The sequence below is a fragment of the Dermacentor andersoni genome, chromosome 3 (genome assembly GCF_023375885.2).
Source record: "Dermacentor andersoni chromosome 3, qqDerAnde1_hic_scaffold, whole genome shotgun sequence".
Lineage (NCBI taxonomy): Eukaryota > Metazoa > Arthropoda > Arachnida > Ixodida > Ixodidae > Dermacentor > Dermacentor andersoni.
The window spans coordinates 6650934-6664857 of record NC_092816.1 but is presented as its reverse complement, the minus strand read 5'-3'; the positions used below and the strand labels follow the sequence as shown (position 1 = coordinate 6664857).

The 13924-nt window shown below is 45.0% G+C and overlaps 1 protein-coding gene and 1 long non-coding RNA gene across 5 annotated transcripts in view; one reads left to right on the top strand and one right to left on the bottom strand.

Moving 5' to 3' along the window:
• LOC126520957 (uncharacterized) overlaps window positions 1-10676 on the bottom strand; it is a 123834-nt gene extending 113158 nt beyond the window's left edge. Inside the window, exons 1-2 of one of the 3 annotated variants that reach the window (XM_050169795.3) lie at window positions 10262-10676; window positions 1785-1934 (exon numbers count right to left, since the gene is read on the bottom strand). In XM_050169795.3, coding sequence (XP_050025752.1) covers window positions 1785-1888 — 104 coding nt within the window. In that variant the 5' untranslated portion in view covers window positions 1889-1934; window positions 10262-10676. The remainder of the gene's footprint in view (window positions 1-1784; window positions 1935-10261) is intronic. The other 2 variants (XM_055065657.2, XM_050169790.3) reach the window with 2 other exon arrangements.
• The window catches only part of LOC129382154 (uncharacterized), a 241420-nt gene that overhangs the window by 105784 nt on the left and 121712 nt on the right, over window positions 1-13924 (top strand). The gene's annotated exons all lie outside the window — the stretch shown is intronic.

Below are 13924 nucleotides of genomic sequence, written 5' to 3'. Positions count from 1 at the left end.
CCTACTGCATATCACCTTTGCATATAACACGGCGAAACAAGAGACGACGCGCATGACTCCGTTCACCCTTGTTCATGGGCGGGATGTACAAACGATGTTGGATGCTATGCTTCCACATGACTGACGACACTGATACGGACGCCGTTGTGTTTATGCAACGCACAGAAGAGGCTCGGCAACTCGCGCGATTGCGGATCTGCCAGCAGCAAGACTACGACGCAGGGCGCTATGACCTTCACCGTCGAATAGTAATCTATGACGTCGGCGACAGAGTGTGGGTTTGGACACCCATACGAAAACGAGGCCTCTCCGAGAAGCTTTTAAGGTGATACTTCGGACCATATCGAGTATTGCGCCGACTCAGTGACGTCACGTACGAGGTCGTCCCCGACAGTCCCAATTGTACGCGCCGCCGCACGCACCGTCCTGAACTTGTGCACGCTGTCTGCATGAAGCCGTATGTGAGCGAATAACTATGCGAGAGACCCTTAATTCCACAAGTGACACTTCTGGTCTAGCATTGGGACGATGCTCTCTTAGGGGGGGACAAATGATGTGCGCGTCTATTCTTTTATGCAGACGACAACGAAGATAGGGACATTAACGGATTTCGTCTAGAGGGTCAGTGGGATTTCGGCGAGGACGAAGAAGACGTGTCTCTGGCCTGTTTTGTATTTGAACAAGTTGTCCTACGGCTCTTGAACGTCTCCCTGTCTACAGTCCGCGTTGTACTGCGACAATAACAAGCAATGCCACACATTGCGCTAAAATTCTGCACGTACACACGTGACCTTCAAGAGTGCAGTGTCCCACTGTTGCAAAAGCACTACACATCATATTCTAGAAAGCGATGCTTTCAGAGTATTGCAATGTCACCACTCCTTCAAAAACAACCAGAATGCATTATCCACAAGCTAAAGACGCCAGAAAAAGCTGCATTTCATCACATGAATTGAAAAGGGAGTGTGAAAGAAGGAATAAAGTTTAACTGCAAATGAGCTGTTGGTGTCAGTTTATCAGGGCGTCAATACAGCAGGAATGAGAAGCAATGGACAACGAGATGTCCAGTTTGTTTTTGATTACACCCATTCACCATTTCGATTCAAATTGTTCTGTCAACCTTTCAGACAGACAATGTTTGACCAACGTGCTGATGCAGAGAAATTAGAGTTAAACAAGGGGCAATGCTTCTTGTTCTTGTAATCAAGTCTTTTTATGACAAAAGTGAACCATATAGCATAATTTTATTTAGTTATCTTTCTTTATTTTTATTTAGTTCCTGTTCAAGTGGCCACTAGACCACATCTTCATCATGCTAAATAATCTTTTAACAGCCAAGTAATTGCAATTAAAGAGAATAACAAGTGAAATAAAAATATCACGTCAAACTAGGTTTGTCCTTCACTCTTGTGAAATAGCAAACAGCTTGCCCTTACTGCACATTGCGGTCAAGTATGCTAAATAATCATGCAAGACAGTTTCCCTTTGAATCCCTAAAGCAGCACATACCACTATGCCTAGTGGAAATAACTCTAAAGATCACAAAATCTTCACTTGTTGGCAAACAAGAAATGTGTAAACTTGGAGCCAATTTTTCGACAAGGGGCTTGTCTTCATCAGGGCAAAATGCTTTTTTAGTTGTGGTGGCAGAAAAAAGAAATATACAAAGAAAGAAAGAGAGAAAGAAAATGGAGGCAAAACTCATCACATGTATGCAAGGGCTGTCAAACTGGTTAGTTTTCAAATGTATGTTATGCACACTGTGAGTCGCCTAGATATCTTACTTTTGAGGATCGACTGGTTCTCCAACTTCAGAGCCATGTGCAGTTTGACCAGCACCGAGAAAAAGAACGACAAGCAGAGAAGGAAGAACTTGGTTCTTTTTCATTCCACAGCCGGGAGGAGATGTCGGGTCGCAGTGCGCCTGGCACCACCTGTTCAGTTCAGAAAAACCTTGTATCTGTGCAACAAACTTTGCAGATTCTGGACCGTGTTGCCACAATGTAGTCACACAAAGAAAACAATAACAGAAACATTGCAACGAACGGGCGAGAAAGACACAATGCTGCATTTTTTGTGCTTTCTTCGTACTAAACAGCAAGTGCCAACTAGCCCAGCAAGTGCACTGTCTTCAACCAATAACAGTCAGAGAAAGAAACATATAATTCCTTTGATTTCATTTCATCTAGCTTTTGATTTTATTGGCCACTCTCAGTGGCCAATCAAATTATACAACAATGTACGCATGGTACTATTCTCACATACAACACAAAGTAAAAGAAGGAAGCAGTCTGGAATGCAAGTGGATTCCTGCATCCTTGCAACATTGATACACATTTTTAGAGGGCATTTCTGAAACAATAATATGCGTGCATTTGGCAAAACATGAAAAACTTCATCAATGCCGACTTCAGTCATTATCATCATCAGCCTGGTTATGCCCACTGAAGGGCAAAGGCCTCTCCCATACTTCTCCAACTACCCCGGTCATGTACTAATTGTGGCCATGTTGTCCCTGCAAACTTCTTAATCTCATCCGCCCACCTAACTTTCTGCCGCCCTCTGCTACACTTTCCTTCCCTTGGAATCCATTCCGTAACTCTTAATGACCATCGGTTATCTTCCCTCCTTATTACGTGTCCTGCCCATGCCCATTTCTTTTTCTTGATTTCAACTAAGATATCATTAACTCACGTTTGTTCCCTCACCCAATCTGCTCTTTTCTTATCCCTTAACGTTATACCAATCATTCTTCTTTCCATAGCTCGTTGCGTTGTCCTCAATTTAAGTAGAACCCTTTTCGTAAGCCTCCAGGTTTCCGCCCCGTACGTGAATACTGGTAAGACACAGCTGTTATAAGCTTTTCTCTTGACGGATCATGCCAACCTGCTGTTCATGATCTGAGAATGCGTGCCAAACGCACCCCAGCGCATTCTTATTCTTCTGATTATTTCAGTCTCATGATCCGGATCCGCGGTCGCTACCTGCCCTAAGTAGATGTATTTTCTTACCACTTCCAGTGCCTCGCTACCTATCGTAAACTGCTGTTCTCTTCCGAGACTGTTAAACATTACTTTCGTTTTCTGCAGATTAATTTTAAGACCCACCCTTCGGCTTTGCCTCTCCAGGTCAGTGAGCATGCATTGCAGTTGTTCCCCCGAGTTACTAAGCAAGGCAATATCATCAGCGAATCCCAAGTTACTAAGGTATTCTCCATTAACTCTTATCCCCAATTCTTCCCAATGCAGGTCTCTGAATACCTCCTGTAAACACGCTGTGAATAGCATTGGAGAGATCGTATCTCCCTGCCTGACGCCTTTCTTTATTGGGATTTTGTTGCTTTCTTTATGGAGGACTACGGTGGCTTTGGAGCCGCTATAGATATCTTTCAGTATTCTTACATACAGCTTGTCTACACCCTGATTATGCAATGCCTCCATGACTGCTGAGGTTTCGACTGAATCAAACGCTTTCTCGTAATCAATGAAAGCTATATATAAACATTGGTTATATTCCGCACATTCTTCTATCACCTGATTGATAGTGTGAATATGGTCTATTGTTGAGTAGCCTTTACGGAAACCTGCCTGGTCCTTTGGTTGACGGAAGTCTAAGATATTCCTGATTCTATTTGCAATTACCTTAGTAAATACTTTGTAGGCAACGGACAGTAAACTGATCGGTCTATAATTTTTCAAGTTTTTGGCGTCTCCTTTCTAATGGATTAGGATTATGTTAGCGTTTTTCCAAGATTCCGGTACGCTCGAAGTCATGAGGCATTGCATATACAGAGTGGCCAGTTTCTCTAGAACAATCTGCCCACCATCCTTCAACAAATCTGCTGTTACCTGATCCTCCCCAGCTGCCTTCCCCCTTTGCATAGCTCCCAAGGCTTTCTTTACTTCTTCCGGTGTTACCTGTGGGATTTCGAATTCCTCTCGACTATTCTCTCTTCCAATATCATCGTGGGTGCCACTGGTACTGTATAAATCTCTATAGAACTCCTCAGCCACTTGAATTATCTCATACATATTAGTAATCATATTGCCGGCTTTGTCTCTTAACGCATACAGCTGATTCTTGCCAATTCCTAGTTTCTTCTTCACTGCTTTTAGGCTTCCTCCGTTCCTGAGAGCATGTTCAATTCTATCCATATTATACTTCCTTATGTCAGCTGTCTTACGTTTGTTGATTAACTTAGAAAGTTCCGCCAGTTCTATTCTAGCTGTAGGGTTAGAGTCTTTCATACATTGGCGTTTCTTGATCAGGTCTTTCGTCTCCTGCGATAGCTTACTGGTATCCTGTCTAACGGAGTTACCACCGACTTCTATTGCGCACTCCTTAATGATGCCCACAAGATTGCCGTTCATTGCTTCAATACTAAGGTCCTCTTTCTGAGTTAAAGCAGAATACCTGTTCTGTAGCTTGATCTGGAATTCCTCTATTTACCCTCTTACCGCTAACTCACTCATCGACTTCTTATGTACCAGTTTCTTCCGTTCCCTCCTCAGGTCTAGGCTAATTCGAGTTCTTACCATCCTATGGTCACTGCAGCGCACCTTGCTGAGCACGTCCACATCTTGTATGATGCCAGGGTTAGCGCAGAGTATGAGGTTTATTTCATTTCTAGTCTCGCCGTTCGGGCTCCTCTACGTCCACTTTCGGCTATCTCGCTTGCGGAAGAAGGTATTCATTATCCTCATATTATTCTGTTCCGCAAACTCTACTAATAATTCTCCCCTGCTATTCCTAGTGCCTATGCCATATTCCCCCACTGCCTTGTCTCCAGCCTGCTTCTTGCCTACCTTGGCATTGAAGTCGCCCATCAGTATACTGTATTTTGTTTTGACTTTACCCAACGCCGATTCCACGTCTTCATAGAAGCTTTCGACTTCCTTGTCATCATGACTGGATGTAGGGGCGTAGACCTGTACAACCTTCATTTTGTACCTCTTATTAAGTTTTACAACAAGACCTGCCACTCTCTCGTTAATGCTACAGAATTCCTGTATGTTACCAGCTATGTTCTTATTAATCAGGAATCTGACTCCTAGTTCTCGTCTCTCCGCTAAGCCCCGGTAGCACAGGACGTGCCAACTTTTTAGCACTGTATATGCTTCTTTTGGCCTCCTAACTTCACTGAGCCCTATTATATCCCATTTACTGCCCTCTAATTCCTCCAATAGCACTGCTAGACTCGCCTTACTAGATAACGTTCTAGCGTTAAACGTTGCCAGGTTCATATTCCAATGGCGGCCTGTCCGGAGCCAGGGATTCTTAGCACCCTCTGCAGCGTCGCAGGTCTGACCGCCGCCGTGGTCAGTTGCTTCGCAGCTGCTGGGGAGTGAGGGCCGGGGTTTGATTGTTGTGTTCATATAGGAGGTTGTGGCCAAGTACTGCACCAGGGTGGCCAATCCTGCTCTGGTGAGGGAGTGCGTTACCGGTTCTGGTCACCGGGATCAGGCCACACTCCAGGCCTGTTTATGCAATTTTATCAACACGCAGATTTCTTTTTTTCTTTAATCTGGTGGAAAATTGTGCGGCATCGGGATTCGAACCACGGACCTCTTACATGCGAGGCGGGTGTTCTACCTCTACGCCACCGCTGCTGCCTGACTTCAGTACAGTAAGAGAAATGAGTAGCGGATAAAGAAGTTGCTGGAGTTGCTGCAGCCAAAACTAAGATATAGTCCTTGTCTCACTTGGTACAGTGGGGTTGAGAATTTTAAGCTAACTCAAAGCTGGCTACATTGCTGGAAGTCACACGTTTAGTCATAAAGGCACCACCACCTTAGGGACATTCCACATGCATTTCCCTTAGTACTCACATAGGCAGCTGCTTAAGGAAGACGAGCCGGAGGCATTCCAGTGAGTCTCGCATTTAAGCTTGGTCATCATCACCTTCATCAGCCTATTTTATGTCCACGGCAGGACGAAGGCCTCTCCCTGCGATCTCCAATTACACCTGTCCTACGTCAATTGATTCCAACTAGCGCCTGCGAATTTCCAAATTTCATCGCTCCACCTAGTCTTTTGTCATCCTCGATTGTGTTTTCCTTCTCTTGGTACCCATTCTGTAACCCTAATGCTCTAACAGTTATCTAACCGGCGCATTGCATGACCTGTCCAGCTCCATTTTTTCCTCTTGATGTCAATTAGAATATCGTCTATACCCGTTTGCTCTCTGATCCAAACCACTCCCTTCTGTCTTTTAACGTTATGCCTAGCAATCTTCGTTCCACCACTCTTTGCGCTGTTCTTAACTTGGTCTCAAGCTTCTTTGTCAGTCTCCAAGTTTCGGCCCCATATGTCAGCACTGCTAAAATGCACTGATTGTACACCTTCTTTTTCAATGATAATGGTAAGCTTCCAGTCAGGAACTGACAATGTCTGCCGTACGAGATCCAACCCATATTTATTCTATATATTTCCTTCTCATGATCAGGGTTCCCTGTGATTAGTTGACATAGGTAAACATACTCCTTCACAGACTCTGGAGGCTGACTGGCGATCCTGAACTCTTGTTCCTTTGCCCGGCTATTCATCATTATTTTTGTATTTAGCACATTAATCTTCAACGCCACTCTCACACTATCTCTGTTAAGGTCCTCAATCATTTGTTGCAACTCGTCTGCATTGTTGCTGAATAGAACAATGTCATCGGCAAACCGAAGGTTCGCCATCGATCCTTACTCCTGAGCCTTCTAAGTTTAATAACTTGAATACTTCTTCCAAGCATGCAGTTAATAGCATTGGAGAGATTGTGTCGCCCTGTCTGACCCCTTTCTTTACAGGTATCTTCCTACTTTTCTTGTGTAGAATTAAGGTAGCTGTAGAATCTCTGTAGATATTTTCCAGGGTATTTACGTAAGCGGTCTGTACTACTTGATAATGTAATACCTCTATGATTACTGGTATCTCTACTGAATCAAATGTCTTTTCGTAATCTATGAAAGCCATATAGAGAGGCTTATTTACTCTGCGGATTTCTCGATTAACTGATCAATGACATGCATGTGATCCATTGTAGAGTATCCCTTCCTGACTAAAGTCCCGTGTTGCCCTTATGCTATCGTAGATTATTCCAGTGAATGTTTATATTATACTGGGAGTAAGCTAATGGGCCTATAATCTTTCAATTCTTTAACGTCTCCCTTTTTGTGGATTAGTATAATGTTTGCATTCTCCCAGTTTTCTGGGACCATTGCAGTTAATAGACACTTCGTATATAGAGCCACCAGATTTCCAAGCATTATGCCTCCTCCATCGTTGATTAAATCGACTGTTATTCCATCTTCTTCTGCCACTCTTCCTCGTTTCATGTCTTGCCAAGGCCCTTCTGACCTCATCGCTAGTTATAGGAGGAGTTTCTGTAACCTGGGTACTGTACAGGTCAGTATAGAATTCTTCCGCTGCTTTTACTATACCTTCAATATCGCTGATGATATTACCCTACTTATCTTTCAGTGTACAAACCTTGGTTTGTCCTATGCCAAGTGTCCTTCTCATTGATTTCAGGCTGCGTACATTTTTTACGGCTTCTTCAGTCTTTCTCACGTTATAGTTTCAAATATCACTTATTTTCGACTTGTTGATCAGTTTTGACAGTTCCGTGAATTCTTATCTCTTGAATTGGACACTTTCATTTTTTGTAGTTTCTTTATTAGGTCCTTTGTTACTCCGGGAGAGCTTGCCTAGTGGTTCCCTTGCTTCCCACTTCAATCGCTGCCTCTGAAGCCAGCCTAGTTACGGTTTCATACATTACCTCTATGTTGTCTTCATCTCTCTGTTCTATGGCTGCATATTTGTTTGCAAGTACCAGCCTGAATTTGTCTGCTTTTACCCTTAATGCCTCTAGGTTGACCTGTTTTTTTTTTTTTTTTTTTACCAATTTTACTCTTGCTTTCTTCAAGTTGAGGTGAATCCTAGCCCTCACTAGACCATGATCACTGCACTTTACCTTACGTATCACTTCTACATCCTGCACTATTCTGGAGTCGGCAGAAAGTATGAAATCAATTTCATTTCTTGTTTCACCATTAGGGTTTTTCCAGGTTCACTTTCTGTTGCTACGCTTTCTGAAAAAGATGTTCATTGTTCAAAGCTTATTCCTTTCTACGAATTCTACCAACATCTCTCCTCTAGCATTACTAGAATCGACACCGTAGTTGCCAATGGCTTGTTCACCAGCCTGCTTTTTCCCCACTTTTGCATTGAAGTCGCCCATTACTACAGTATACCGAGTTGCATTTTTCTCCTTGCTAATTCAACATCTTCATAAAACTGATCCTTTTCCTCATCATCATGACTGGATGTTGGAGCGTAGGCTTGTACTACCCTTAACCTATACCTTTCATTAAGTTTGATTACGATTACTGCTACCCTCTCATTAATGCTGTAGAATTCATCAATGTTGCCTGGTATGTCCTTATGGATTAGGAATCCTACCCCATATTGCTTCTTATCTGGGAGACCTCTATAGCAGAGAACATGGCCATTATTCAGCAACTTATAAGCCCCACCAGTTCTCCTCATCTCACTAAGGCCAATGACATCCCAAACAATGTCTGATAGTTTCTCAAAGAGTCCTGCTAAGCTAGCCTCACTCGACAGAGTTCGGCTGTTAAAGGTTGACAGGGTCAGTTTCCATTGGCTCTCAATGAATTCCAGTGCAATTAATGTAAGTCAACTACGAGTGCATAAGAATGCAATTTAGTTGTGGAAGGCAAGGAGCATGGCAGTGATAGGGTATTTCGGGGAAATAGAATCTGCAACAACCACACCTTGAAAAGTAAGAACCACGAACCTCTTCAGTGACAAGTGGAAAGATGATAGCAGAATTTCACTGTCTCCATGCATAGGCTTCACTCATATTTCCCAAATAGCAGCAGAACATGGTAGAGAGCTAAGTTATTCTGACCTAATTCAAAGCTCCACCAAACTGTGAGACACTTGCTGCATGAGAAGGTTTGGGCCTATCTAACGTTTCTAGCACATCTGCAGTTTTTCATAAAAAGCTCAATAGGTGTGCGGTGCTCAAGGCTGGACTTGGGCCAGCATCTGCTACTTGTATTCGATAAGTTGAAGGAAGCAGATTTACGAGGCTGCAACAGTTCTGAAAGCAGGTGTTCTGGCCACTCTGAAACGGTCTATGAATGGTAGAACGGCTTTTCAAATCCGTATATTACATGCATGAATGTGAAACTGTGGTTTAATTTAAATACATTTAGTTTCAGCATTCACTGACAACCCATGTATGTTGCTCAGAGTCATTCAGTTGAAGAGCACAATAATGGCACCCTGTGGGTGCGCAATATTCAACATTTAAGTAAAATGTGTAATAAGCTTTCTTTAGCCTGAAGCTCACGTCATACAGATTTTCTGTTTCCTGTGCATATAATTCTTGAAACAAAATAAATCGTTTGAATTTGAGCCCCTCCTCCCCCTTCTTTTCTTTAAGACGCGTGGATCTTTAAGACGCGTGGCAATGATTTCAACATGAAATTTAATGAGACTGCTGAGTGAAACTTCATAAACGCAAAGTTCTAATTTTTACAACTGTTGCTTTGCGTCTTTTGAAGCCCAAAGGAATCCTACGTAAGCGAAGCTTTCTTAGGAAGTTCGCTGCATTTTCGTGGCTCTTTCAGCTCTGCCACATGTATGCGAGTTCGCCGCTTCGTTGCTAATAATAATACCACTACAGGAGACTGCTGTGCACATAATATTACGAGACAGTGTTCGCCGGTATGCACACCAGCCGATTTTCAACCTCAGAACATGGTCCGACTTATTTCGCATGAGCTGCATTATTCATGTTTCATGCGGTCGTACGTTCGAGGCATTTACCGCCGGCGATACAGCTTCAAGCGGCTCTTCCCTTTCTCGAACAGAGCAAGCAAACTACCAAGGGAGATCTGCGCGTTGATAGATACGAGAAAAATGCAAAAAGTGGATTACAAGATTTTGTCGGGCCAATTTCATGAACACGGCGCAATTAACGTTTACATATATTTAAGTAAACACAAACGACACAACAAAAAACTCGGAAGTCTTTTGGCGTTTACAGTGGCCTTACTGGTGAAATACTAGACCTGTGTTAATGACATACAACGTGAGCAAAACTCTAGAGCACGTATTTTATTTCAAAACCAACGCGGTACCGAACAGTTTCATCCGTAAAGATGTAAGCAATCGAGATATCTCGTAGGAAACCATACAGTTGGCATCAAGAGTGTAGCGTCAATAATTACAAATCACTTACCGTCGTTGTGGGGGTAGGCCGTCCTTCAATTGTACGTGCAAAGTCCGTAACGTAGGAGATTTTTTGGTTGAAAGACGTATCCGAATTGGTCAGAAGCGTTGGCGTGTTACACGAAGCGCCAGTAACATATGTTCATGCGCCTCTCACCCTCGGCACGCCGTCCGAGATGATGGGGAGCGAGTGCCGACGTCAAATGCCACCAACCGGACGAAAGAGCGGCGTGTGTCGGACAGACGGAGAACCACGCTGTTTGCGCGGAGAGTCGACAACTATGAGTGAGAACGAAAGGAAAGATTGGTAGGCTGGGGTAGTTGCTAGGTGACGCGACACGCTTTACTACTGCTGATTCCTGCTTTTCCATCTTCTGTGAAAACATTTGAAGAGGGAAACGCTATGAACCTGCTATGCCGCCATAGTGGTCCCGAAATAGGAGAAACTGTGAACTGTTATTTCTTTCTTTTTCAAGCAGTCGAATTGACAATTTTAGCGCGCTCATCTGAACTCATGTGACATTTATAGTTCTCTTGGGACACAGGGAAGGCTGCACGTATGGGCGTCTTGCGCTGGAGTTTGAGGTATAGTAGCGGCGCCTGGTGGCGGCGCGGGAAACGACATCTGGGTCGTACCAGCTTGGGTCGTATTGAGCCCTGGCTGTGGCGAAGCACGTTTCTAGGCCGAGTTTTGCGTCGATTCGCACTTTTTTCTGCCCTTTTGCGAGTGCGAAAAGGCTCGTCACTTCTCACAGACCACGTCGACCACGCTGCGAGCTGGTCGCAGCCTATAGTTTAAGGAAAACGGACTCTCCGTGTGCCGTGGGACGTAATGCTGGAAGCAGAAGGAATCGGCGACGCCGATCCGGAGGGACCTAGCTCAGCATCGAAAAAGCGTCACCGTCGATACTGCTGCGTCGTGGGCTCCGATGAACAAGAAGGCCTGAATCCCAACATCCGATTCTATCGTTTCCCTTCAAGGCCTCACGAAGCGGAGCGTCGGGCGCGCTGTATAACTGCAGTTCGTCGCGCTGGGTAAGCGAAACTTCGCGCCATACTGACTGCTTCACTTGTCTTGAAGCTTGCTTGATTATAGATCTGCGTTCTAAAATTCGGTCTTTTGCACCTACAGTCCCGACGGCAGACCGACATAGTAGCAGGCATGGCTGGTGATTCACGATTCCAAACCCGGCCACAGCGACAATTAACAATTCGATCGGTGCGAAGTGGTGAAGTGCCCAGGTGTATGCAAATGACCACAAATGGCCGGGTTGATTCGGTGATAATTCACTACCCCACTACGAGCAGCACAGGTTAGAGAGTTAAATGGGCTCATACTTGACCTCAAGCCAGCGTGTTGAGGCAGCGCAGCAAGATAGTATTGATTACAGCAGATCGATTTTCGAGCGTTGTCATTAAAAGCTACATCAAGCGAGCAGCGCACGAGCTCGCGCTGCTCGATTCGCATGTACGTGCGAGCTCATACGCATTGCATCAGTTATTACCAGTTACTAAAAGGGACAGATGGCCGCTACTACAACGCAGGCCTAACGACTTGTTTAGCGGCATGCAGTCAACAAAGATTGCAGGAGACCCGCCGTTTCGCGGCATGTCGAAAGACCGCTGCCGTCGCGTCGCGTACGATCGTGCGCTCGAGCAGTTCGTACATCGCGGCATGCTGAAAGACCGCTGCCGTCGCGGCGCGGACCGTCGTGTGCTCGAGCAGTTCCGTACACATGATGTCTGCTTATCGCTGCTGTGGATTCATTTATAGCAAGCATTTCCACGCGTTTGTGCGCCTGAATCTAGCAGCGTGCGAACCTTACCTGAAGTTTCACTTCGTACGCGACTCGCTTCACTTGCGATTTACACCGCGCTAAAACTTCGCCGCTTAATTCTTGAACGGCTTACACGTATTCGGCACTGCATAATTTCTTGCCTTTACGCAGCGTGCCACTCCTGAAAAAATCTTCGGCGCCCGATATTCGCTGCAGGCCGTGATACAACACAACCGAAAGTGGCGGGTCCGTATTGTAAACTTGCTTTCCGAAGCAGACGACCGAGCTTGGTACGACCCATTTTAGGACAGAGGGCGCTTTTTAGCACCTTTTTCGCAGCGTCTCTGGGCAACGCAAGTGCCCCATTGCACGTGAGTTGTATATAACGTACGCCTGAAAGTAGATAAGAAATTGGTATTTTTGTGATTATCTGTAATGCCGCGATTACACACGGTCACTTTTGACCGCGATTAGGCCCAGTCCGGATGATATTTCTTGATCGCTATCGACAATAATCGCTGCTACACGTACGGTACAACGATCCGGATCAAGTTTGGGCATCTTTTGGGCCACCATAATCTGTGTGAGCTTTAACCAACGTTTTGCTTTAACCTTAGCACACTACAGTGGGGCCAAAGCATCTATATATCAAATATGCTGTAAAATTGTATACCTAAAACATTTATTTTAATAAATTTATTATTTAGTTTGTCATCGTGGGTAAGCATACAGCAAAGAGATGTGTTTTATTTAGCAGTAAGGTCGAAGCGCTTAGCTGCGGGATTTATGCATTTCGACCTGTATGCATAAAACCGTTGTGTGCACGGATAGACATGGTACGGCGCTAATGGTTTGTATCGCGTGTATGCTCACCTATTAATAGGTATGTGATAATAATTATGGTTTCTAACAAGAGCCCGAAGCTTAAGGGCCCCTGAAACGGTTCGGACAAATTTTGTAGACGCGTAGGGTACAGCTTAAGTAGAACATTCGCACCACAATTTAAGTGAGGCGTTACGTATTAATGGAGCTACACGCGATTAGAAGTTACCCTCCTCCCCAGCCATGCTTTTCCTCCTCAACTCGTTCGCCGAGCGAGTGGGGCTAAGCTCCACCTTCACTGGTCCTGCGTCACGATGCGACGTCACATCGTCAACTTCCGGTTGTTTTGAAGCCCGCCCCCGCCCGCGCGAAACCTCTCCGCTAGCCGCTTGGCTGTCGACCCCAAGCGAGAGCTATCGAAGCAGCGTGCGTTGCGAGCATTCTGTCGTAGCGCCGAACGTGTCTGGTATTCCGTTAGCCACAGGCAAGCTGGTCATATCGGCAAATGACTGGAGGCATAAACTCAAGCTGATGAAGGAACTTTGGCGCAGACGTACGTGAGCGGCCTGATCGGTCTGCACGGTCCAGACACTTGTTGGCGCAGCGCTTAACCAGCCAAACAAAGCGCTAATATTGATCTAGCCAAGTGTAAAACATTTTAAACATTTATAAAAACAACGTGTTGATGATTACACTCCTGCGAAAAATACGCACGAGCAGCAAAAAAGAATACGCTTGGTTGCTGCTACTGTGTATGGTTGAGCTCTATGCCACCAGGTGGCTGCACCATGCAGACCATTCACCTTTGCCCATAGAGTTTCTAAAAATACCCTAGAGGGAAATGTGGCGCTAGTGTCTACGGGGGTTATCATGCGCGTTGCCTCAACCTAGGGCGCTATTCTGGACACGCATGGCGGCTGCACGGCCGCCATTATCCGCCATGTTTACTCTCTGATTGGCTGTCGAGAGGTCACGTGTTTTGAAATTTGTGCCGGGAAGCGGAAGTATTGCAAAATGCAATTTTGCGTTTTCATCAAAATGACGAAACGTGACGTGGAGCTGCAAATTTTATG